Source organism: Erinaceus europaeus, chromosome 13 (genome assembly GCF_950295315.1).
Source record: "Erinaceus europaeus chromosome 13, mEriEur2.1, whole genome shotgun sequence".
Classification (NCBI taxonomy): Eukaryota; Metazoa; Chordata; class Mammalia; order Eulipotyphla; family Erinaceidae; genus Erinaceus; species Erinaceus europaeus.
The window spans coordinates 91469018-91496599 of record NC_080174.1 but is presented as its reverse complement, the minus strand read 5'-3'; the positions used below and the strand labels follow the sequence as shown (position 1 = coordinate 91496599).

Sequence of the window (27582 nt, the reverse complement as noted above, 5' to 3'; positions counted from 1 at the left end):
CTGGCTGTCTCTATCCAATAAATAAATGAAGACAATAAAACAATAATAAAAAAAAAAAGCTCGGAGTCCTATAGTCAGATCTCTACAAGGACGGTGATGGTGGTGGAGTCAGTTCCGGAGGGGGTAAGGGGGTACCACTACTCAGTTAAAGAGAAGCCAAAAGTCTGGGCTTGGCAAGCAAGTAGAATGTCTGTTTGGACCTTATGAGCCTAGCAAACGTGAACCTGGCGTGGGTCTTGCTTTTCACTTGTTATTCATCACTGTCACCATCTTCTCCATCACATTACCTTTAATAATCCTGCCACCAGGGTGACTGCTGGGCCCTGTGCCTGCACGATTCCACCACCCAGACAGCCGTTTGCTTCCCTTTTATTTTCTTTATTTGATATGACAGAGAAAAATAAAGAGGGACAAGCAAGGGAGAGACCTCGAGCCCTGCTTCCTCACTCACGAAGCTTCTTCCCTGCAGGTTGGGGGGTTGGGGGCTTGAGCCCAGGGCCTCATGCATGGTAATGCACGCACTTTGCCCAGCATACCACCACTCAGCCCCAGTCTCATTGCTATATTGGGTGCTAGGCAACAAGCCAGGACCTTAATGTTTCAAGTGTGTGCTCCACTGTTGAGCCCCCATTTTGCTGCTTCTAAAATAGACTTGGATGTAGAGAGGCATCGGCCACCAGCGGTCAGTGCCAGACCCTCTGGAGGGAAGAGCAGAGCGTTGAGAGGCTGTTTGGGAAGATGGCACATGGCAGGTGCATGGCTGGGCACAGTGGTCAAGACCAACAAGTGCCTGTGCCCTCAACCACTCTGAGAGCTGGGTGGTATACCCGCTGTCTTGCCTGTTTAATTTGCTTTAAGTTCATGTTTCCTGGGAGACCAGAGAGCCTTATAATTAGCATGGGAATTGGGGGGGAAACCACTATCTTGCTAATATTCACAAGTATCCACTTGACTTGTGTGACCCTGTGGAATGTGTTTGTTTGATAAAGCACATATTCCCCCAGAGCTCTTGGTACCCACCCAACGCACTGAGATGAGCATTTCCTGAGAGTGAAGGACTTGTTCTTCAGGTCATCTTCCTCAGCACAGACACCTGGCCCCTTGCATTTGCTCCCCACAGAGTAGTTAACCCCAGACTAACACATACAGAGACAGCTCCAGCCCCCCACCCCACCCTCACCCCAGTTTGACAGTCTTGTGCTCGTGTGTACACCGTGCAGACAACAAACTGGAAATCGTTCAAGTTGAATATTCAGCTTGGCACTATAGTGAAGGCCTGTGGTGAAGGCATTTTCCAAATAATTATTAAGCAGATTCACTGGAACAGCCGTACCAGGAGGTGTGTGTGGCTGGGGCATCGTACGTGGAGCCTATTAAACTTTTAAACAGAAGCGTTGGGAACTGGCATGAGAGAGTGAAATTCTCAGCTTGGGGAAGTCACCGTCTCAGTCTCTTGTGGCGTCTGGGGCCCAGAAGATGATGTCATTTATCCAGAGAGTTTCCTATCAGAGTAATAGCTCTCAGGGAGAGCAGTCTGCTCTCACTTTTGAAATGAATATGTAGCAACTGCAGGTATATGCTGAGGAAACGGAGCTTCATCCCTCTACAGGAATCACAGGAGACTGACTGAAGGGTAACCCTGTCTTTGGTGTTGAAGGAGTAATTACCTTTCTTCTCCTGACTCCAGGCCCAAAGTGAGCCTGTCAGAAGTCTCCAGGGGAAGTCTCTTCAGGTTTACATGGATGGTACATTATTGCCGGATACTGTGTCTGTTCAGGACTCGAAGCGTTTTCACATCTGCCTTCTCAGTCGGTTTCCTGACTTGACTGTGTGATGAAGGGGGGAGATAATGGCTCCATTTCACAAATGCAAAAAGCATGGCACTCCTCGCCCACCCTACCCGCCCCCATTCTCCCTGTCCCTTCTCTCATGTTGGAGAGTAGCAATGCCATATAGAAAATGCCAGGTAGTTTATATGTCCTTTCGGTTTTTCTTAAAGATCAAAAGAGACCAGGAGCCTTTAAAAGGTTCACGAGGTAGCCTGCAGCAATCCTTTGCCCATTTAGAAGGTTGGGGAATTACAAAAGAAGGGCTCTAATTGAGCAATCGTGTTTGGAAGAAAACCCACATTTTAATGGTCAGAGAGCAAGATGGGGGTGGTGGTGGGGGATTTCAAACAAAGACACTATTTAAAACGCCGAAAACTGTCTTCTCAAAGGCTTGAAATAATTTGTTGGGAAACTTCAGACCCTTTACTTTTTTCCTCCCCTTCCTAAATAAAAACCAGATTTGCTAAAAGGAAAAGAGATCCAGTATTGTTAATTGTGTTTCAGAAATTGCCAGAGAGGGAAATATCCCTGTAGTTTTAAACACTGTCCCAAGAGGGAAACAGGCAGATACCCTGCTTCACATAAACAGTCTCTATGTGCCATAAATAAACCTTTAAAGAATGAATTCCAGACAGTTTTGTTTAGTGCAGGGTAAACTAAGAAAGGCAAGGCTGCAGCTCAGGGACTAGCTAGCTGGTGATCGGAGACCTTACGGCATGTGGACAGGTATTTCTTCTTTTAATTCCATGTAAAGTTTCTGGAAGACTTCAGCAGTTTTTGCCTAGAGGAGGTAGGAACCAGCCACCTCCTGTTTTTGTTAGGAATGTAAGAGTGTAGCTTGCTTTCTCCAGAATTCATTTTATAACAGGAAGCTGTCTGCCACTTGAGTAAATAGCATCGACTCTGTATACTACTATATGTGATTAGTCATTTTCTTACTGCAAGGAAAAGCGCTGTGTGACTTTCCCTCTCTCCCCGTTTACTCTGACCAACCAGAACAGCCTCAAGGTGGCAGAATCTTTGTAGCAATAGGTCAAGTCTCAGCTTTTTTCCAAGCAGTAAATGACAAGGTAGAGACAAGTCTTACCTCAGGGCCAGACTGCTTCCTATGCTCAGAGCTTTCTGTTATCTGGAAAAGAGAGATTCTACTGCAAGGGTTTTTGGGTAACTTCTGAAGGACTTCAAGGTCTTTGCTTCCCCCCCCCCTCCTCTTGAATGTCCAGTTGCAATGAGGAAGTTGGGGTAAAGAGGCTTTCTTTTCTTTCTTTTTTTTAAGAGCATTTGTTTTGATTTCATTTCCTCTTCTCTGAGAAGGAAGCAGTACTCAGAGTTGTACTGATGAAGCAGGATGCTGGAGTGATGGCCAGAGCTTGACTTTGATAGCAAGTTTACTGTGTGCTTTTAAGCAAAGCTGTACAGTCGACTGCACTTCAGTTCTTTCCTCAGTGAAATGATAAAAACAACACCTCCTCATTGTGCCACTTAGATGGGTGAGCCCTCGAGCAAAATGCAGGTGGATCTCGAGGAGAAATGGTCCAGCTCAGTGCTTGTTACTGTACAAGTGAGCGTGTTCAGCTTTGAAGTCCTCCAATGACTAGCTGCGTGAGTTCGGGCCACCCACTTCACATCCCTCTGGATTCACTTATAAAAAAATGAGAGTGTGAAGCTGAGGTAACCTGAGGATGCTCTGAATTTCTGAAATGTCTCTTCTGAAGAGGTGACTTTTTTTTTTGTGTAAAATAGCTTTTATTTTGAGTTGAGAGGTCGTGTCCAGTCTCATAACTTATTCTTTTTTTAATTTTTATTTATAAAATGGAAACACTAACAAGACCATAGGATAAGAGAGGTACAACTCTACACAAGGGCCACCACCAGAACTCCGTATCCCATCCCCTCCCCTGATAGCTTTCCTATTCTTTGACCGTCTGAGAGTATGGGCCCAGAGGATCATTGTGGGATGCAGAAGGTGGAAGGTCTGCTTCTGGAATTGCTTCCCCGCTGAACATGGGTGTTGACAGGTCGGTCCACACTCCCAGCCTGTCTCTCTCTTTCCCTAGTGGAGTGGGGCTCCAGGACATGTTGGTGGGACCATCTGCCCAGGGAATTCGGGTTGGCATCATGGTAGCATCTGGAACCTGTTGGCTGAAAAAGAGCTAACATATAAAGCAAAACAATAACCTGGGTCTACCTACATATTAGCTGTCAGGCTCAGGCAAAAACTGATAAAAGTCCTGGGCCCCTTGGAATATACCTAAAACAGACCCATTAGCTTTTTCTAAAACAGAGATCTCAAGTCTCCATCTGCAATATTTTTGCCTTTAGGTTTATGATTAGTCATAGCAGACCCAAATGAGTGAGCACTACAAGACTGTTTCTACAGGATATATGGAAGTCAAAACTACAAGAATCGGCCAAGATCATTCTGCAGCAAAAGAAGGAAGTTAGAGAGCTTACAGTGTTCAACTTTTATTATAGAACTACAGTAATTAAGTCAGAATAGTATTTTAAAACTGTTTTGTTGTTGTTATTATCTTTATTTGATAAAGACAGCCAGAAATCTAGAGGGAGAGGGAGATAGAGAGGCAGGGGCCGGGTAATGGCGCACCTGGTTGAGCACACATGTTACAATGTGCAAGGACCAAGGTTTGAGCCCCCGGTCCCCACCTGCAGGGGGAAAGCTTTGCAAGTGATGAAGCAGGGCTGCAGGTGTCTCTCTGTTTCCTCCTTCCTTCTCAATTTCTGGCTGTCGCTAGCCATTAAATGAATAAGTATAATTAAGAATTTTAAGAGAGAGAGAGACCTGCAGCCTTGCTTCACCAGTCGCAGAGATTTCTTCCTGCGGGTGGGGACTGGGGGCTTGAAACCGGGTCCTCTTGCACTGTAACACATGGACTCGGCCAGATGCATGACCACCCAGCCCCTGACAGAATAGTATTTGAGAAAGTCAGAACACACTGAAATAGAAACGTGAAACTGAAGCAGACACATAAATACAGTCGCTCAATTGATGATCAAGTTGACACTGCAGAGGAAAGGATGGTCACTGCAGCAAATATCACATCGCCAAGCAGGTTTTCATTAGGAAAAAGTGAACCTCGCGACCTGTGTCCCACAGCACACACAGGGTCGAGTCTAGGTAACTTGCAGATCTAATCATGAAGAGTGAAACAGTAAAGTTCCGTTTCAGCACGTGGACATATCTCTGTGACCTTATAGTGAACTCTTCCACAGCCAGAAGACAGAAAGCTATTGTTAACAAGGGAGAGATTAATGTGTTGGATTTCACGACCACTGAGGACATCTGTTTATCACAAACCATTCAGAATGATAGAGGTCAAACATGCTGTACACCAGGCCGAGGCCAGTGCTGTCCATGCAGCTCCTTGTCTGCAGACACGTCTTCATAGGCTATTTGCCTCCCTTCAGTGTGGTGCTGTGGAGTTAACCCAGATTTTTACACTGTGCAACACTCCGCTGAGCCTCTTTGGCCCAATTATTTCATTTTCCCCCTTTATTATTTTTTTAAACATTTAATTTATTTAGTCATGAGAAAGATAGGAGGAAAGAGAAAGAACCTGACATCACTCTGGCACATGTGCTGCCAGGGATTAAACTCAGAACCTCATGCTTGAGAGTCCAATGCTTTATCCACTGCGCCACCTCCCAGACCACTTTCCCCTTTATTTTTAAAAAGATGTACTTATTTTATGAGAGGAGAAACTAGAGCATCTGTCCATCACAAGTGGACATGATGGCAGGCGCTGGACGCTGGGCCTCTCAGTACATGCAGACCATACACTCTATCCACTGAACCCCCTCCCTGACATTTTCCCAGACTTAGCAGAGAGGAAGACAGACAAACCACCAGGGTAGCTTCCCTGGTCCTCCCAGGCCCTGTATATTTTTTGTAGCCCCAGAATTGTAGATCTAGGTATGTATTACAGAATATCTATAATATATGTGCCCCCAAAAGCATGTCCAAGAATTTCATAGCAGCAGTATTCATAAAGACTTTTTAAGCTATAGTAGCAGTGGTTCCAACAACATTTGTGCATTAAAATACTAATATGGCAATGTAGGCTGTGGGATCCTATATAAACTACCTTAATGAGCCAATCTAGGGAATCACACAGTATTAATGAAAACGATTAGAAAGCACATATATTGTGGGTACCAAGGAAAGAGAAGCTTGGCACAAAGCATAAGGATCGGCAGAAGGATACTGGTTCGAGCCCTCCAGCTCCCCACCTACAGGGAAGTTGCTTCACAGGCGGTGAAGCAGGTCTGCAGGTGTCTATCTTTCTCTCCCCCTCTCTGTCTTCCCCTCCTCTCTCCATTTTTCTCTGTCCTATCCAACAACAACAATAACTACAACAATAAAAACAAGGGCAACAAAAGGGGATTAAAAATAAGGACGGGAGTTGGGCTGTAGCGCAGCAGGTTAAGCGCAGGTGGCGCAAAGCACAAGGACTGACATAAGGATCCTGGTTCGAACCCCGGCTCCCCACCTGCAGGGGTGAAGCAGGACTACAGGTGTCTGTCTTTCTCTCCTCCTCTCTGTCTTCCCCTCCTCTCTCCATTTCTCTCTGTCCTATCCAACAACGACAACAACAATAATAACTACAACAATAAAACAACAAGGGCAACAAAAGGGAATAAATAAATAAAATAAATATTTAAAAAATAATAAGGACAACAAAAGGGGATTAAAATAAATTTAAAAAAAAAAGAAAGCACATATAATGAAGTACATACCATTTACCAAAATGGTTCCACTTACCAAAAAAAAAAAAAAAAGCAGGAAAACCAGCCTGTAGTGACAGGGTAAGGATTGTGGGGCAGGGGTGGTTACTGGGGTTTTGCACGAGGCCATGATCTCTGTCCTGAGTGTGTTCACTGTGGGGAAATGGGCTCAGCTGTGACTCTCAGCAAGTCAGTGCAGTAGATGTACAAGTAACCAGTTGGCCGTCGGGAATCATGCTCTGAAAGGTGGCAGTATTGGTTTCTGTGTGATTTGGGGCGTTAGATGCATGTCTGCCTCTCCTGTTCCTTTTCATGTCTAGTTCCAGGGAAAATCCGTATTTATCAGTGTGAACACTTTACCCCTCAGTGTGAAGTTGTGATTTAAAGCTTCCACGAACTCCAGAACTAACCGGGCCCTGGGTGGCTGTCGTCTGACTGCAGTGTGCTGTTTGCTTTCTTCTCTCACCAGGCCCTCAAAAGCACCTTGGGCTTTCCACTGATTCGGTTTGAAGATGCTGTCATCAACCTGGATCCATTCACTCGGGTGCATCCCTACGAGACCAAGGAGTTCATCATCAATGATGTCCTCAAACATTTTCAGGAGGTGAGACTTGGAGAGGTACTTAGTGGCCAGCGCCTGTGTAGAAAGTTTTCCTGGAGCTGCTTGGAAATTTTTAGCTAAGGTTTACTGCTGAGAACCCACTCACACGCTCCAGATTGACCTGTGGTCAGATCAGTCCCACAAACAGGAATTAATCCCTTAGACAACAGGAAAACATGAAGTATTACTGTTGTCCCTGAGAGTGATTCTCAAGGGGGCTTCCACGAAACTGTTATCTTAAGGATTTAATTGATGTTGCAAAGATGATACAAAATATTGTTGACTGCTTACGTGCCAGACATTAGCTACACTCAACCACACCAGAATTCTTGGTGTGTTTGAGCTTCTACACTAGAGTTGAACGACGTAAACTTCTTAACAGGTTGGACACTTTCCATTCGTGTTTTCCGGACTGCTAAAAGGGGAACATGTAGCCATGGCATATTCTTCGCTAGAGAGGTTGAGGTCATAGCAAATTTATTAGGTGTCGGAGTTAAAAGTTGTCCTGTCGTGGGCTGGGCTGTAACACAGCAGGTTAAGCACACATGACACAAAGCACAAGAGCCGGCATCAGGATCCCAGTTCGAGCCCCCGGCTCCCTCCCCACCTGCAGGGGAGTCGCTTCACAGGTGATGAAGCAGGTCTGCAGGTGTCTGTCTTTCTCTCCCCCTCTCTGTCTTCTCCTCCTCTCTCCATTTCTCTCTGTCTTATCCTTCAACAATAGCTATAATGACAACAACGGTAACAACAAGGGCAGGAAAGTGGGGAAAATGGTTTCTAGGAGCAGTGGATTCCTTGAGCCCCATAGATAACCCAGGAGGCAAAAAAAAAAAAAAGTTGTCCTGTCTCTGTTCCTTCACGTCCCTTTTCCTCTTTGCTTCCCTTCTTAGCTTCTTTAGTCCGGGATGTTTGCAGTGGCCTGTCAGAAAGGTGCTGTAGCAACTATCACTGGGATCAGGCCATGGAAGTGCACAGCAAGGGGGACTTGCTTGAGAAGTCTGTCTGTCTGCACCCCTTTCTGTGCACACAGTCTCCTCTAGGTTCTGAGGGGAATGACGGATCTACTACTCTTCCACACGGGGCTTTTAAGATGGCCCATGCAACAGATTAACTTCACACTGATTCTGTCCATGGGGACGGAGGGCTATAGAGGGTGAGAGACAGAGACACCAACATCCCTGCTTCACCACTCGTGAAGCTTTCCCCCTGCAGGTGGGGACTGGGTGCTCAAACCTGGATCCTCGTGCGTTGTAACATGTGCACTCAACCAGGTGCACCCCCACCTGGCCCCTCCTCCAAAGACTTTTGAAGAGTATGAGAGTATTAAAGGTAATCTCTTGGGCTTGGGCTCTAGAAGGAACAAGAGCTGTTTTCTGCTGCTGGTGAGGATTAAAAGGTTAACTCTTGGTATTGAGGAAAAGCTGCGTCTCTAGCCGCTTCTTCAGGACAGTCTCTGTGCAAATACAATCAGGTGCTGACTTCTATCTCCATTGGCCAGGAACTCCTCAGCCAGGCAGCTCGGATCCTGGGGTCTGTGGACTTTCTCGGCAATCCCATGGGCCTCTTGAATGATGTTTCTGAAGGGGTCACAGGACTGATCAAGTATGGAAACGTTGGAGGCCTTATCCGAAACGTCACGCATGGAGTATCTAACTCTGCTGCCAAGGTAAGGAGTTAGCAATGAGATTCCTGTAGACCTGACCCCCAGAGCCCTCTGGTGCTGAGTTTTCCCACAGTTACAAGTTGGGGAAATGTTACGTTCATGGCCTTTGCTTCAGTGCACATGCACTGTGGTACAGATTCATTGGGCACAATCTGAAAACATCCCTTCTTTGTCTCTCCACTTCCTGTTTGTCCTAGGCTCTGCTGCCATCAGCACTGTAGCCTCCTGACTCCGTGGGCCAAGGGCATCTTGCACAATGTCACCAGAATGCACTTCCTTTTTGTCATTGTCATCAACAGTTTATGATTGTTGCTTATTATTTCTTGACATGTGTTTCTTCAAATATTTCAAAGGACATTTTGTGCAATTATCTTGTAACATCAAAGTCCCAGTGAGTGGCATTCAGGAAGACAGGTGCGTGGCGCACGGTCTGTTGAGCTTTGGAGTAACTTAGAAGCAGTCAGGTGGCTCAGCAGGGCAGCACCTGCCTTGCATGTGTGAATCTCTGGGTTTGTTCCCCAGCATCACAGGAGAGCACCTGAAACAAAAGGAGTAGAACTCCAGCTATAGTGTAGCTTGCTCTCTGTACCTGTCCACTTGTCTGCCTCTTTATTTTTTTATTTTATAATTTTTATTTATAAAATGCAAACAGTGACAAAACCATAGGATAAGAGGGGTACAACTCCTCACAATTCCCACCACCATATCCCATCCCATCCCCTGATAGCTTTCCTATTCTTTATCCCTCTGGGAGTATGGACCCAGGGCCATTGTGGGGTGCAGAAGGTGGAAGGTCTGGCTTCTGTAATTGCTTCCCCGCTGAACATGGGTGTTGACAGGTTGATCCATACTCCCAGCCCGTCTCTCTTTCCCTAGTGGAGCGGGCTTCTGGGGAAGCGGAGCTCCAGGACACATTGGTGGGGTCGTTCTACACAGGGAAGTCAGGTTGGCATCCTGCTAGCATCTGGAACTTGGTGGCTGAAAAAGAGTCAAGATATAAAGCAGGACTAACTGTTGAACTTGTCTGCCTCTTATCCTCACTTAAAAGTTTAGGGCCAGCCAAATAGCATACTTTCCACTCTACCTCTCTGTCTTTAAAATATATATATATTTATTGTTGGATAGAGACAGAGAAGCACTTGCAGCTCTGCTCCACCACTCATGATGCTTCCTTCCCACAGGTTGGGCCAGGGGCTTAAACCCAAGTCCTTGCACCCTATAATGTGTGTGATTAACCAGGTGCATCACTGCTTGGCCCCTCTAAATGTGTGTGTGTGTGTGTGTGTGTGTGTGTGTGTGTGTGTGTGTGTGTGTGTGTGTGTGTGCGCGCGCGCACGCGCAATTTTTATGAGTGATTTGATAGCGGTTTACAATGTTATAAAAGTATAAGGCTGTAGTCCCACACCACACCCAGCATCAAAGTCCAGAGTCCCATTCCCATGCACGCATGCAACAGCCTCCTCGGCCCCTGGACCTCAAGGTGTCTTTCACAGTGCCACTGGAATTTCAGGATGTAGAGTCTGCGCCATTTCTCTGCCTAGTCTGCCAGCACAGTCTAGAGATTAAGGCCAAGTGGAGCAGCCCTCTCGAGGGAAGCACCTGTCTAGGTTTTCAGGCCCCAGCGGTGGGAGGAGAGCAGGGAACAACGTGGATTTAATAACATTCCCGTATCTCACGGCAGTCTTGATAATGTGTAAAAGCTGGGAGTTTATTTCTGTTTTCTAAGCTATTTTTTACAGACCGATACTTCTTTTTTTTAAATTTCTTTATTGGGAATTAATGGTTTACATTCAACAGCAAATACAATAGTTTGTACATGAATAACATTCCCCAGTCTCCCATATAACAATACAACCCCCACTAGGTCCTCTGTCATCCTTCTTGGACCTGTATTACCCCCCCCCCCCCGAATCTTTTACTTTGGTGCAATATGCCAATTCCAGTTCAGGTTCTACTTGTGTTTTCTTTTCTGATCTTGATTTTCAGCTTCTGCCTGAGAGTGAGATCATCCCATATTCATCCTTCTGTTTCTGACTTATTTCACTTAACATGAATTTTTCAAGGTCCATCCAAGATTGGCTGAACACAGTGAAGTCACCATTTTTTACAGCTGAGTAGTATTCCATTGTGTATATAGACCACAACTTGCTCAGCCACTCGTCTGTTGTTGGACACCTGGGTTGCTTCCAGGTTTGGGCTATTACAAATTGTGCTGCTAAGAACATATGTGTACACAGATCTTTTTGGATGGGTGTGTTGGGTTCCTTAGGATATATCTCCAGGAGAGGAATTGCAGGATCATAGGATAGGTCCATTTCTAGCCTTCTCAGAGTTCTCCAGACTGTTCTCCACAGAGCTTGGAACAATTTACATTCCCACCAGCAGTATAGGAGGGTTCCTTTGACCCCACAATCTCTCCAGTATTTGCTGCTGTTACCTTTTCTGATATCTGACATTCTCACAGGAGTGGTGAATAGAATCTATGAGACTAAAGACAGAATTAGCAAGACTGAGGATGAATTAGAGACAACTAAAAAAGAAGTAAGAGATCTCAAAAAGAGATTAAGAGATGCTGAAAACAACAACAGAGTCCTATGGGATGACTTCAAAAGAAACAATATACACATTATTGGCATACCAGCGGAAGAAAGAGAAGGAGAGGAAGAAAGCATTCTCCAGGCCATAATAGCTGAAAATTTCTCTAGTCTAGACAACATCAAAGACATAAAAGATTCAAGAAGCCCAGAGGGTCCCAAACAGAATTAACCCAGACCTAAAGACACCAAGACATGTCATACTTAGAATGGAAAGGAATAAGGATAAAGAAAGGATCCTCAAGGCTGCAAGAGAAAAACAAAGAGTCACCTAAAAAGGAAAACCCATAAGATTAGCAGCAGACTTCTCCATACAAACACTACAGGCCAGAAGAGAATGGCAAGATATCTATCAAGTGTTCAACGAGAAAGGCTTTCAGCCAAGAATACTGTATCCTGCTAGACTGTCATTCAGACTAGATGGAGGCCTCAAAACCTTCTCAGACAAGCAACAGTTGAAGGAAGCAACCATCACCAAGCCTGCCCTGAAAGAAGTTCTGAAAGGTCTCCTATAAACAACCAGACCACCACAAATAGGACATATATCAAAACACTCTAAAACTCTACAAGAATGGCGTTAAAATATCTTCAATCTTTGATTATCAATATATGTCAATGGCCTGAATTCACCTATTAAAGACACAGAGTAGGAAGATGGATCAGAAAACACAACCCAACAATATGCTGTCTACAGGAAACTCACCTAACTCAACAAGACAAACACAGACTTAAAGTGAAAGGATGGAAAACTATCATACAAGCCAATGGCCCACAAAAGAGGAGATATCACAAGAGACACCGCAGAAATTCAACATATCATGCGAGGCTTCTATGAACAACTATATGCCACCAAGTTAGAGAACCTGGAAGAAATGAATGATTTCCTAGATACCTACCAACTTCCAAAACTAAGTAAAGAGGAAGTGGATAACATGAACAGGCCCATCACAGCTAATGAAATTGAAACAGTTATCAAAAATCTTCCCAAAATAAAAACTCTTTTGGCAAAACTCTTTTCTGCATAAATTTTAAAGACATCTTCAATGAAACGAATCCAATTACAAAGAAGACTAAGACAAGCATAAACCTATGGGACTACATAAAATTAAAAAGCTTCTACACAGTTAAAGAAACTACTACCCAAACCAAGAGACCCCTCACAGAATGGGAGAAGATCTTTACATGCCATACATCAGACAAGAGGCTAATAACCAGAATATATGAAGAACTTGCAAATCTCAAGAACAAGCCAACAAATAACCCCATCCAAAAATGGGGGGAGGACATGGACAAAATATTCACCACAGAAGAGATCCAAAAGGCCGAGAAACACATGAAAAAATGCTCTAAGTCTCTGATTGTCAGAGAAATGCAAATAAAGACAACAAAGAGATACTACTTCACCACTCCTGTGAGAATGTCAGATATCAGAAAAGGTAACAGCAGCAAATACTGGAGAGATTGTGGGGTCAAAGGAACCCTCCTATACTGCTGGTGGGAATGTAAATTGTTCCAAGCTCTGTGGAGAACAGTCTGGAGAACTCTGAGAAGGCTAGAAATGGACCTATCCTATGATCCTGCAATTCCTCTCCTGGAGATATATCCTAAGGAACCCAACACACCCATCCAAAAAGATCTGTGTACACATATGTTCTTAGCAGCACAATTTGTAATAGCCCACCACATCAACAAAAGCAAGACCAAAAACCACATGGTCATATCAATAGATGCAGAGAAAGCCTTTGACAAAATACAACATCCCTTTATGATCAAAACACTACCACAAATGGGAATAGATGGAAAATTCCTGAAGATAGTGGAGTCTATATATAGCAAACCTACAGCCAACATCATACTCAATGGTGAAAAACTGGAAGCATTTCCCCTCAGATCAGATACTAGACAGGGCTGCCCACTATCACCATTACTATTCAACATAGTGTTGGAAGTTCTTGCCATAGCAATCAGGCAGGAGCAAGGAATTAAAGGCATACAGATTGGAAGAGAAGAAGTCAAACTCTCCTTATTTGCAGATGACATGATAGTATACATGGAAAAACCTAAGGAATCCAGCAAGAAGCTTTTGGAAATCATCAGGCAATACAGTAATGTGTCAGGCTATAAAATTAACATTCAAAAGTCAGTGGCATTCCTCTATGCAAACACTAAGTTAGAAGAAATTGAAATCCAGAAATCAGTTCCTTTTTCTATAGCAACAAAAACAATAAAATATCTAGGAGTAAACCTAACCAAAGAAGTGAAAGACTTGTATACTGAAAATTATGAGTCACTACTCAAAGAAATTGAAAAAGACACAAAGAAGTGGAAAGATATTCCATGTTCATGGGTTGGAAGAATTAACATCATCAAAATGAATATACTACCCAGAGCCATCTACAAATTTAATGCTATCCCCATCAAGATCCCAAGCACATTTTTTAGGAGAATAGAACAAATGCTACAAATGTTTATCTGGAACCAGAAAAGACCTAGAATTGCCAAAACAATCTTGAGAAAAAAGAACAGAACCGGAGGCATCACACTCCCAGATCTCAAACTGTATTATAGGGCCATTGTCATCAAAACTGCTTGGTACTGGAACATTAACAGACACACTGACCAGTGGAATAGAATTGAGAGCCCAGAAATGAGGCCCCACACTTATGGACATCTAATCTTTGACAAAGGGGCCCAGACTATTACATGGGGAAAGCAGAGTCTCTTCAACAAATGGTGTTGGAAACAATGGGTTGAAACATGCAGAAGCATGAAACTGAATCACTGTATTTCACCAAATACAAAAGTAAATTCCAAGTGGATCAAGGACTTGGATGTTAGACCAGAAACTATCAGATACTTAGAGGAAAATATTGGAAGAACTTTTTTCCGCATAAATTTTAAAGACATTTTCAATGAAACGAATCCAATTACAAGGAAGACTAAGGCAAGTATAAACCTACGGGACTACATCAAATTAAAAAGCTTCTTCACAGCAAAAGAAACCACTACCCAAACCAAATGACCCCTCACAGAATGGGAGAAGATCTTTACATGCCATACATCAGATAAGAGTTTAATAACCAACATATATAAAGAGCTTGCCAGACTCAACAACAAGACAACAAATAACCCCATCCAAAAATGGGGGGAGGACTTGGACAGAATATTCACCACAGAAGTGATCCAAAAGGCCGAGAAACACATGAAAAAATGCTCCAAGTCTCTGATTGTCAGAGAAATGCAAATCAAGACAACAATGAGATATCACTTCACTCCTGTGAGAATGTCATACATCAGAAAAGGTAACAGCAGCAAATGCTGGAAAGGGTGTGGGGTCAAAGGAACCCTCCTGCACTGCTGGTAGGAATGTCAATGGGTCCAACCTCTGTGTAGAACAGTCTGGAGAACTCTCAGAAGGCTAGAAATGGACCTACCATATGACCCTGCAATTCCCCTCCTGGGGATATATCCTAAGGAACCCAACACATCCATCCAAAAAGATCTGTGTACACATATGTTCTTGGCAGCACAATTTGTAAGAGCCAAAACCTGGAAGCAACCCAGGTGTCCAACAACAGATGACTGGCTGAGCAAGTTGTGGTCTATATACACAATGGAATACTACTCAGCTGTAAAAAATGGTGACTTCACCGTTTTCAGCCGATCTTGGATGGACCTTGAAAAAAATCATGTTGAGTGAAATAAGTCAGAAACAGAAGGATGAATATGGGATGATCTCACTCTCAGGCCGAAGTTGAAAAACAAGATTAGAAAAGAAAACACAAGTCAAACCTGAAAAGGAATTGGAGTATTACACCAAAGTAAAAGACTCTGGGGTGGGTGGGTGGGTGGGGAGAATACAGGTCCATGAAGGATGATGAATGACATAGTGGGGGTTGTATTGTTAAATGGGAATCTGGGGAATGTTGTGCATGTACAAACTATTGTATTTACTGTTGAACGTAAAATATTAATTCCCCAATAAAGAAATAAATTATTTTTAAAAAAAGAGAGAGAAAGTGAAACTTAAACAGTTCAGTGGAAAAGCTAGCTGGAACTTTAGGTAGTATTTTGTTCCATTTCTTTGCTCTCTGTCTGGGGTGTGGTATCAGTTCCTTCTTTTTTTTTTTTTTAATTTCTTTATTGGGGAATTAATGTTTTACATTCAAAGTAAATACAATAGTTTGTACATGCATAACATTTCCCAGTTTTCCATATAACAATACAACCCCCACTAGGTCCTCTGTCATCCTTCTTGGATCTGTATTCTCCCCACCCACCCACCCTAGAGTCTTTTACTTTAGTGCAATACATCAATTCCAGTTCAGGTCTACTTGTGTTTTCTTTTCTGATCTTGATTTTCAACTTCTGCCTGAGAGTGAGATCATCCCATATTCATCCTTCTGTTTCTGACTTATTTCACTCAACATGGATTTTTCAAGGTTCATCCAAGATTGACTGAAAACAGTGAAGTCACCATTTTTAATAGCTGAGTAGTATTCCATTGTGTATATAGACCACAACTTGCTCTCAGCCACTCATCTGTTGTTGGACACCTGGGTAGTTCCCTCTTAAGAGAATCTTTCACTGGCCCTTCATGCAGCCTTTAGCAGCCATCTTTAGAAACTGGCTTTTGTCTTCCTGCTCCCTGGGAGTCTCGGCCAGCCCCTGCCACCAGCCAACAACTTTTTTTTTCTTCTTAAAAAAGGAGATATTAACAAAACCATAGGACAAGAGGGGTACAACTCCACACAGTTCCCACCCCCAGATCTCCGTATCCCATCCCCTTCCCCAGATAGCTTTCCTATTCTTTATCCCTCTGTATATGGACCCAGAGTCATTGTGGGATGCAAAAGGTGGAAGGTCTGGCTTCTGTAATTGCTTCCCCGCTGAACATGGTCATTGACAGGTCGATCCATTCTCCCAGCCTGTCTGTCTCTTTCCCCAGTAGGGTGGGTCTCTTGGGAAGTGGAGCTTCAGGACACATTGGTGAGGTCATCTGTCCAGGGAAGTCTGGTCGGCATCATGCTGGCATCTGGAACCTGGTGGCTGAAAAGAGCATATGCTCTATCTCACAGGACCTGGTCTATATCTAGGTTTTGGGACTTTGTTAGGAAATGAACCACCTGGAATGGAATTAGAGAATACTATGAAAGGAAAGGTCTCACCCGAGTAATGACGCTGAAGGGTTGTCATTCCATGCCTGAAGTGTCTGGACACAGTCTGAAGTGAAGCATGCTGGGGTGGCACTCGTTGTGTTGTATTACTATTATTATCATTACTATTATTATTACTATTACTACTACTACTGCCACCACCAGGCTTATCACTGGGGCTCAGTGCCAGTAATGAACCGCTGTTCCTGGTGGCCATTCCCCCCCCCACCCCCTTTTTACCCCCTCTTTTTCTCATTTGATAAGACAGAGAAATTGAGAGGGGAGGGGGAGCTAGAAAGGGAGAGACAGAGATACCTGCAGGCCTGCTTCAGTGCTTGTGAAGTGTCCGCCCTGCAGGTGGCAGTGAAGGCTCAGGCCCGAGTCCTTGAGTGTGGTGACAGGTACGCTTAGCCAGGTGCACACCACCCAGCCCCAGCTTTGAGGGAAGGGGTCCGCCTGCCTTTTAAGATACAATTGTTTGTGCTCATTTTGCAGACACTATGTCTTTAAGGCGTAAATGTGCTATTTATTCAGGGAAGAAGTTACATCTTTTCTCAGAAACATACACCAAGTGCCAGTCTGCTTGGATTCGGAAAAGGAAAAGGTGGCTTCTGACGTGTGTGTGTGTGTGTGTGTGTGTGTGTGTGTGTGTGTGTGTGTGTGTGTGTGTGTGTGTGTGTGTGTGTGATTCTGTGTGCTTGCTCCATTTATAGCTGCTGATTATCCCCCATGATAGCTTCTCCATGTAGCTCCAAGCAAGTCATAGGTGATTGACTTCCTGTCAGCACTGAGCTCTCAGTAGATTGACGTTGACACCAAACTTTAAGTTAAAGAAAATTTCACTTCAGATAGTGATCTCTCTCTTAGAAAATGTAGTTTTTTTTTTTATTTTCAAAAAGACTTTGGTCCTAAATAAGTCTCCCAAGAGATTTTTTTTCCTGCCAAGGGGAGGTGCCTTCAACTTGTTGTATACAGCGAAATGACTTAAATTCTTGGCAACAGAGTGGGTTTTTTTTTTTTTTTTCCAATCTGATAACCTTGAATGCTAAAATGATTCCCATAGTTTGGGCTCTTCTTGTTTAGAGACAAAGTTTAGATGCCAGATGACCGGTCAGTGACCTATTCGAATTTGGTGAACTCTCCAGTAGCTGTGAGTATTGGCGGTGTGTTGGGTGGGGGTGAAAGGGCGATGACCCAAGAATCACGTGAGAGCCCCGAAGTCACAGGCAGCCCCCACCCACCCCACTTATGAAGAAGCTTGTGAGTGGGGTGGGGCCACCTGCTGTTACCCTGGCCAGGCAGCCCAGCAGCCAGGAGTTAAGCGGGAAGATGACACCACCACACCAACTTTGTTTTTGAAACAGATGGGAGCATTTCACCTTGTCTTCTTTTCTAGTGGTGATTCAGTTATAAAGCAGGTCCTTAAGTTATCTTCTCAGATTGAGCACCTCTAGTTTCAGAGGAATTCACTTCATCTTCCAGAACTGCAGTCTGTGGTGAGAAGCTTGTCCAGCTGCTAACTTGAAAAGAGAAGATACATTCATGTCCCCAAGGAGTAGTGATTTCCTACTCCAGTGGGAACCTAGTTACTAAAATGTGTGTGTGTGTGTGTGTTCAGGCTTTATGGTTGGCTGGAAACCTCCCGGTTACCCTTCAATATCATTCATATTGGTCTTTCTTGGAAACTTACGACATTTTTTTTTAATATTTATTTTATTTATTTATTCCCTTTTGTTGCCCTTGTTGTTTTATTGTTGTAGTTATTATTATTGTTGTTGTTGTTCAGTAAGACAGAGAGAAATGGAGAGAGGAGGGGAAGACAGAGAGGAGGAGAGAAAGATAGACACCTGCAGACCTGCTTCACCGCCTGTGAAGCGACTCCCTTGCAGGTGGGGAGCCGGGGTTCGAACCGGGATCCTTATGCCGGTCCTTGTGCTTTGCGCCACCTGCACTTAACCCGCTGCGCTACAGCCCGACTCCCCTAACATTTTTAAGGTGAGACAAATTAGAGCCCACATTTATAAACACCTGAAGGCCAAATTAAAATTCCTGTTCCTTGGCATTAAAGGGTTGAAATAGTGTGTGGAAGGTCTTTCCTGTTTGTACTTATGTCTCTCTTCCTTATAATCATCTCTGGAAGACTCTTCATTTTGAACAAAAGCTAAATCAAAGTATCTCCATAGAAGGAAGGGAGAGTTCCTTGATCAGCATCGTCCTTGACAAGCAGAAAGGGGCGTGGAAGGTAGAGCCATGACTTAGTGAGTTGAGGCCACATGTCAAGTACAGACTAGAAACTGCACATATATCGTCTGGTTGGATTCTCACACGTAGCTTGCAACTTCTTAACACTTGTCATTTACACTAGAGGAACTGTGAGGTTCATAGTGGTCAGTTACCTTGATTACAGTTCAGTAATGAATGGGGATCCACCAGGAAATTTAGAAAAAAAGTGAATTTGAAAATCTGTCTGCCTCTTTTCCTCTGCATAAGGCCACTCAACTGGAATTCTCGTCCAAAGCCAGGCCTTCTGTAGAAAACATGAGGCTAGAAGCAAGCATGATTTTAAAGTAAAATTCAGTTTTCATTCATTCTCAGCCTTAACTCTAGTGTATTAGGCCTTAGGATTATATAACAAGGATTTCTAAATTCTTACTCTCAAGTCCTTAATCATGTAAGAGGATTGAAATGGAAAGAGGAACTGAAAGGTTATTGATTTTTTTCTTTAATATAAAGCATGTGACTCAAAAGCATAAGCTGAGCAAGCTGAGTTGTATGTACTTGCTCACATACCTGACTTGTTTGATTCAAGTTGTTTATTTATTCAAGTTGTTTGATTCACTTGTTTGATTTATTCCGCTTTAAAGACTGTAGACTATGAGGCACTGAAGCCTGTCCTACTCTGCCCCAGGGAACTTCTAGGCCAAAGCCATGGCCTACGTTACTGGGTTCCAGTAGCTAGCTTCCTCTGCCGGACACACTGAATCATAGCTACCTTAAGCCATTTCCTGAACTCTTCTCTACTTCAAACATTTCTAAAGTACTGGGGTGTCACTTAAAGTAATCATACTGGGTGTTTAGCAGAGTACACGGAATTGGGATTGGGTTCACAACAAGCAGTAGGTGGCAAAAAAGAAACCCATTCTCCCCTCTTGTCCTCTTCTTAGTCTTCAGTGAAGCTTTTCAGACTTTGTAGAGATACTTTTATCTGAATTCTGCTAGCAAATTGGCCTTCAGATTGAGTGATGTGGTTGCTTGAATTGAGAGACCAGATGATGAAGGCTGTTGTGTGGATCCGAACAGGGTTTTTTTTTGTTGTTGTTGTTGTTGTTTTTGTTTTTGTTTTTGCCTCCAGGGTTACCACTGGGGCTCAGTGCCTACACTACGAATCCACTGCTTCTGGAGGCCATTTTTCCCCCTTTTGTTGCCCTTGTTGCACTTGTTGTAGTGGTTATTGTTATCATTCTCCTAGCTGTTGTTGTTGTTGGATAGGACAGAGAAATGGAGAGAGGAGGGGAAAACAAAGAGGAGGAGAGAAAGATAGACACCTGCAGACCTACTTCACTGCCTGTGAAGTGACCCCCCTGCAGGTGGGGAGCTGGGGGCTTGAACCAGGATCTTTGTACTGGTCCTTGTGCTTTGCACCATGTGTGCTTAACCTGCTGTGCTAACGCCTAGCTCCTGGATCCTAACAGTTTCATGGCTGCTTCTGTTCCCTCTTACATGGTTTGCTTGTTGCAGGGAAAGAGAAGTAAGATTAGTAAGAGTTTAATCATTTTTTTGTTGAAATAAATATTAATTATGTTTTATACTTGTCTTGACTTTTAGTTACTAGTGAAGCATTTATGTATTTGTGGTCCTTCCGGTACTCTTGAAACCCAGCAGGTATCATTTTGTTTGTTACTGCCACCACTTTGCAGATGATTTAACTGAGGCCCATTTGGAAGGAAATAATTTCCCATGGCAGCCAAATGAGAAGTGGCAGAGCTTTGAACCTCTGCTGTGACCCCTGACTTTCTGCTACGTGCTGGGCAACACTTGATGAGTCTGACTTGATCACTGTAGAAATTGGCATCTTCTCCATACCAGACTTTTATTTTTCCTATTACCAGTGTTATCTTTGAGCTCTTTGTGTCATTTGGGACCTCAGAATGAGACAGAATGTGTGATGGGAGCAATTCTTGAAGCGGCATGTTGTGGAGAGTGAGAAGTTGATATCAGGGCATTATATGAAGTAATTTATTTTTTTTAATTTGTTTATTATCTTTTATTTATCTATTGCATAGAAGCATCCAGAAATTGAAAGGAAGGGGGAGGGAGACAGAGAGAGACACCTGCAGCCCTGCTTCACCACTTGCAAAGCTTTCCCCCTACAAATGGGGTCTGGGAGCTTGAACCCAGGTCCTTGCACACTGTAACATGTGTGCTCAGCCAGGTGCACCACCAATGAAATAATTTCTTTCTTTCTTTCTTTCTTTTTTATTTTAACCAGAGCACTGGAGAAAACAAAACAAAAACCCTGTAGTATAATTTGAGGTCAGGAAGTGTGAGGTTTGCATTCTCTTTCTCTCCCTCAGGACTATTTGGCAAACCTAGATATTGCCTGGTTCCAGATAAATTTTTGCAGTTTTTTTTTTTTCGTTCTATTCCAGGAAAGAAATCGGCCTAAACCTTGGTAGGGATCTTGTGGTCTGTGTTCATGGTTCTAGTTCCTGAGAGCAGCATTGCTTGCCATGTCTTCATACCCTCTTCTATTTCCTTGACTAGTGACGCGTGCCCCTCAATGTACAAGTCCTTTCCCTCCTTTGTTAAACTTACTCCTAGATACTTGATCGTTTTTGCTGTCGTAGTAAATAGAATCAATTTCCAGATCTCCTTTTCTTCTAGCTCGGTGTTTGTGTAGAGGGAAAAAGCCTCTTTTTTTTTTTTAGTGTTTATTTTATAGCCTGCCACCTTACTACATTGCTTACTAATTTTCAGGGGTTTTCTACATATACCATCATGTCATCTGTTCTTTCTGGTCTGTATACCTTTATATAGTTTGGCGGTGGCACTGGTAACTGTAACTGTAGGCAATTTTCATGGCCCACTCCGTAAAACAGACAAATCGACCGGGTGGAGAATTCCTTTCTCTGTTGAGAATTCCAAAACCATGTCGAATTGTAATGGTGACGGTGAGCAGCCCTGTCTACACGTGATCCGAGAACTCACCCAGGGTCTCACCTGGTGGCATGAAGTTGTTTCCAGTAGTTTCTAGAAGCTACACGTGATGCTTTGGAGTTCCGCAGTGCCTGTTGTGACTTCCCCTCCCCTCTCATTTAATGTCTTCTCTGACCCAGTAGTTGTTAAATAGTGTTGAGTTTCCATACTTGGGAATTTTTCTCTGACTTTGTTGTTGAGTGGTAGTTTACTTCCAAGTGGTCTGAGAAGATGCTTGGAATGATTTCAGTGCTTCTGGATTTATCGGTGCTGTCTTTGTGGCCTGGCAGATGGTCTGTCTTTGAGGATATTCCATGAGGACTCAAGAAAAATGTTTGTACCACCACTGTCTTGGGGGAAAGCTCTGAGGATGTCTAGTGGATTTGGCTTGCCCAGCTCTTCATTTAATTCTGACTCCTTAACAATTCTGTGCCAGGTCGATTTGTCTGCTTGGGAGAGCAGTGTGAGCAGATGTCCTACAGTCACTGTATTGTCACCAGCGCCACCGCCCACCTGCCCCATCCCACCCCCACCCCAGGACATTTTCTATTTAGACACATGAGGAAGTTGAATGTCAACTGAAAAGCGAGGAGCCAAATTGGGGAAGTCAAGTAGAGAGTGAGGAGATAAGGCACTATGCTTGTTCTCTCCTGACTGTTTCGTTTTTGCTTGTGACTTTGCCTGTGGGATGTGCTTCTCCCCGTCTCCGCCGTCTCCGTCTCTGGCCAGACGGTTGAGTGTGTAAGGTCCAGTCCACAGGCCCTGTCAGATCCTGCCCTCTCTGAATTCCCTGCTGCTCCCATGAAGACAGCAGCGCATTTTGGCTTGCGTCACAGCCACTGCACATCTCTCTCAAACATCTGCTCGACATACATTTTTCATTACCACTTAAGAGTTTTGTCAGACTCATCAGATTGGATTGTTACTTTTTTTTTCTTTTAAGCTTTAGAACTAATGACACAGATAAGTAAGTAACCATAGAATAAGTGCTGTGGCCAGAGCCTGGAAAACTATTTGCAGTTTCATGTGCAGAAAGAACTCTGTTCATTTGAATAGACACAGAGGGAAAGGGAGATACAGAGGGAGGGAGGGGGAGAGAGAGAGAGACAGAAACAGAGAGAGAGAGAGGTTCTGCACTGCCTCACCACTTGTTAAGCTTCCTCCCCTGCAATGGGGGGCCGGGGTCTTGAACGGGATCCTTGAGCATTGCAACATGTGCACTCTATTGGCTGTACGGTAGCCCGGGCCACCACTGTACTTTTAAATGCTCTATTTTATGGTTTTGATGAGAAAATGAAACTCTAAAAATGTTCATTTATGACTTCCCTCACAAACGTGTAAGTTGACACGTTCGTTCGAAATTGTGCTGTGTATATAGACACATAGCTGGGGAAAGGCTTTGGGCCCCATTTCTTCACCTCCCTTCTCCATCACTGGGGTCCATAGACTCATCTGGGTGGGACAGGGCTGGACATGCATCACTGGGTCAGACTCAGCCTCTGTGTTGAGGTAGCAGGGGACCCTGGAGATACTGTTACAGGGCAAAGATGGAAATGCTGTGAACTGAAGTTGTACTGACAGAAAATACCTGTTTACTTTATTAGAAGAAAAAATTACTGAATTTACCTGATAACACATTGTTTTGGAAGCAGTAAATTTCAGTGTCTCCACTGAAATGAAGATTAATCAGAACATGCTTCCAAAAACAGTCCATTCTCTTTAGCTGTGTTACCTTTGTCTGATTCCAGAGCAGGAGATCACAGCCAACAGCATTATTTTTTCTTTATTGGTAACTTGGAAATTGGCAGGGATGATGCCAAAGTTAGTTACAAAAGCAGAGCTAGTAATAGTCTCTTGTAGTTTTATAGAAATTTTACCTTTGTAACATACTAATGTTATTATTTGATCTTCACAGACGTATTCATTAAGATGGGTATTATTATTTCCATTTTACAGATGAGGAAATTGAGTCACTGCAAAGGTAATTGACTCCAGGGTCACCAGGGAACTTGGCAACTGTGGACAGGGATTCAGAGCCCCCCAGGCTCCTTCCCATGGTCCACTTTGCTACTTTAGAAATCACCCTTTCTTCCCCAGGAGTCAAAGCGCTTTCATGTATGTCTGTGAATCCATTCAGCCTTTCAACATCCCTGTGGAGCCAGCAAAGTAGGTGTCTTAACTCACATCTCTCTTAGTGATGGGAAACTCAAGTCACACAGGGTTAGACAGTTTTGCCCAAAAAAAACCGCAAAGTGACGGGGCCAGGCAGTGGTGCACCTGGTCGAGTGCACATGTCACAGTGTACAAGGACCTCAGTTTGAGCCCCCAGTCCCCACCTGCTGGGAGAAAGCTTTGCAAGTGGTGAAGCAGGGCTGCAGGTGTCTCTCTCTTTCTCTATCTCCCCCATACCTCTTGATTTCTGGCTATCTCTGCCCAATAAATAAATAAAGATCATACAAAAGAAAACAACAACCATGCAATCACTGTTGGCACAAGGGGTGATGGCCCGGCCGCACAACTCCTGCAAGCACTCTGCTCTTCCTGCCAGACTCCTCTCGGAAAAGGACCCCAGGGCTTTCTGATACAGGGAGTCAGTTGCGAAAGTCTGACTTCCAAGAGAAGATCCCCCCTCCCCCTTTCCTGGCACCCAGACCAGTTTGTGCGACTTCTCAGCTCTAAGCCTTCAAGTGGATGTGTACATCTCGTCACAGCCACTAAGAAATAAAGCCAGACAGACATCACCAACCAGTATGCAGGGACACTGCCCAAGTGTTTGCCTTTTATTTCCAGTAGTCTCTGCAAGTAAACTGTGTAAAGTCCCCACAGTGCCTCTCTTTGAAAAATCAACTCAGGACAAATTGAGAGGTGCTTCACTGAATAATTGGTTAGAGAAAAAAAAAATCTTAGGATTAAACATAAGAATTAGTCACTTGTTACATAGCTGAAGGTAACAGTGTCTAACTTCAGTTTTCTTTGAGTCCCCAGAGAAGCCCTGTTTTAACAATATTTCATCTGTAAACCAGTGAGGTCTGCCTCACCTTGTATCTAAGAGATTTGAGACCTGAAACTGTTCCCCTCTCTTTCTAGGCAGACATACCAAAGCCAGGTCTTCCCAGGTTTGGGCCTTCAGTACAGCCTCTGATACTTTTGTAGGAACTCTTGGGATACAGATCTGCAGAAATAAACAACCACTGGAAGTCAGCTTTTCACTACAGCCAAATTTCAGGGGAGGAGCTGAGGCCTGGTAAGGTTCACACAACTAATTAGCCACAGGGTCAGCTGTCACACTTAACCCTTTTGGCTATAAAGCTGTGAGCTGGCTATGAGCTGGGTTGGGTGCTAGGGGCCTCTGCTCCTTGTCCTTCAGAGGTAAGGGAGAGGAGCTGTGAGGCCACAGTCCTGACACTGTGCACACTTTCTCGGCTGTTTTTATTTGACTTTTTCTGCCCCGTGTCTGTCTGTACACTAGACTGAGCTCCTCAAGGACAAAGGACTAAGTCACGTTCATCCTGGTATTTTTAACCCCAGGCATCGTGCACAGTGTAGAGAGCCCCTCAGGTGCTTGCTGAGATGAAGCAGCCTGTCCTGGGTAAGGGTGAGCTCACCCAGAAAAGCAGAGAGCAACAGCTTCTTTGAAGCTCCCCACATCTCCAGACCTTCAGCATTCCCTCATCCAGAAAAGCCCAGGCCCGGTTGTACCTCATGGAAAAGCAGACAGACAAGCGAGCCACCACCCTCTCCCCAGCCAAAGTAACAGGGAGTCCCTCCGTAATTATAGGTACAGGTCAAACTTGGACTAGACATGTAGTCTTCAGTGCTAATTAATATAACTGTCAGGCAAAAAGAATCCTTAAATTTCTCCAGATATGTGTTTGCCAACACACTAGTGCAGTTGTTGTCACAGGGTTCTTCCTAAAGGCTGTGAGTTAAAAGAGAAAGAAAAAGGAGGAAGGGGGATCTTGAGTGAGGATTCTGAGGGCAAACATGGCGGTCGTCCCCAATGAGCAGAAACCTGGTTCTATCCGGTTACCTCCTGTCTGGGAGACCTGAGAGAACTGAGGTACAGGAACACCTCGAGCTGGATCTTTGCTTTCTCTGACACCTCCATGAGAAAAGGACCAAGTGCTGAGAACAAACCGGCCCCTGCTGACCCCAGAGGTGTGAGTGTTTGCAGTCGGCCTGGGCAGAGTGAAGCATGGGCTTCTCCTCAGTTGTGCACTTGGGGAGCCACTGTCCTCACTGGGGCAGGCCCCTGAAACCTTCATGCGTTGCCTTTTCATCTCATTATACCTCGTGCCAGGGAACAAGCCTTGGGCCTCCTACAGACCAGACTAGCACCCCAGCACTGAACTACTACATCCTGCCCTGCCTTTCTGTTTCAGTCTTTACCACAACAGCAGGCCAAATGGTGAGGCATGACCAGACCAAATAAAATCATCAGTTTTCTGTCTCAGAACCTTCCTGCGGTTCAAGGGAGCCCCTCCACTTGCTTGTTGGAGCAAGATTGCGAAGAGTTAACACTTTTGCTTTTTCAGAAAGTTATCTGTGAAGAGTATTAGTTGTTTAATAAAGCGTGCCTGCCCTCCGGATGAACCCGCCAGTGACTCTGCAGATGGGGTCATTCCAAGTTCACTCGGTGGACTTTTGACTGCCTTCTGTGTCTGTGAAAACAGTCGGCAGCTCCTGCGGGGATCATTCATTCAGGCCTGTAATACAAAACTGTTGCCAATGGGCACCTGCTGGGGCGGCTTCCCAGGAGGGCTGAGAGAGAAGATGCCAAACTCCTCAGGCATCTGTGGAGATAAGAGCATGGGAGCCCTGCTAATCGGATGCTTAGACCCCAAGGCCTGGCCAATAGGGTGGTGTCAGAATGGATTAGGGAGCCCAGGTCAGGAAAGGATGTGAGCTAATTAAAGCCTTTTAAAAAGAGGGGGCGATGGAGAGTGTGGGGGGAGGGATGGTTTGGAAATCCTTCCCGAAATTTCCAGCCTGTTTTTCAACCCTCTCTCTTGACTCTTGAACCAGAAGAAAATGGAGAGTCTGAACTTTGGCTCTTTCTAATCTCCATCCTGTCCAGTGCCGTACTGCTGTTGAACACAGCAAGTGCCCTTAGACGTCAGCTGCTGTGACACTGGTGTTGTGCTTGGAATGCCCATGCAAGGGTGGTCTTGAAAGTGCCAGTAAAGTTCTGGCTTCACAACTCATCTTCTAGCCACGCCTGCTTCCGAAAACGGTCACGTGAAAGCAACCGATTTACCTGCTCTTAACGCTATTTAACCTGTACGTCCTCCCCACCCCCCAAAGCGATAGAATGACTTGTATGTGCTACCTCTAAGTCTGTGGTATGTTCTTAATCTCCCTGGTAATGATACATTACTTGAAAATAGTTTTGTTTACACATAAGACCAAGTCTTTATTATATCTTTTCTGATATTTTTCACATAAGCCTGACTGTGTGGAGAGAAACATTTGGATTAATCTTGTACTACATGGTAACAATCGGAGGAAATTCCAGTCCAATGCCAACAACTTGTCTCCTTCATCCTCAACTGTGGCTGTATCTTGCTTTGTCCCTGTTCAGATAGAGTGTCAACAATGTTAATATTTTATTTCCTTGCCTTTTATCTGACAAAGTCTTCTGAGAGTTGATCAGGAGGCTTATTCTCTGTCCTGTGTTTGGGAAACAGTCACAGTGGTATAGCTAGTTGGAGTGTGTGGTGTTGCTGTGTTCTTACTGGGAGTGTTTAACATGCCAGTTACATTTTCTCGGAACTGTTGCTCTGTAAAAAAAAAAAAAAAA

At 44.3% G+C, this 27582-nt stretch overlaps 1 protein-coding gene across 3 annotated transcripts in view; it reads left to right on the top strand.

Annotated features, from left to right (window-relative positions):
* VPS13D (vacuolar protein sorting 13 homolog D) overlaps positions 1-27582 on the top strand; it is a 267871-nt gene that overhangs the window by 158792 nt on the left and 81497 nt on the right. For all 3 annotated transcript variants that reach the window (XM_060170884.1, XM_060170883.1, XM_060170882.1), the window contains 2 exons: positions 7042-7176; positions 8672-8839. In XM_060170884.1, the coding sequence (XP_060026867.1) occupies positions 7042-7176; positions 8672-8839 (303 nt within the window). The remainder of the gene's footprint in view (positions 1-7041; positions 7177-8671; positions 8840-27582) is intronic.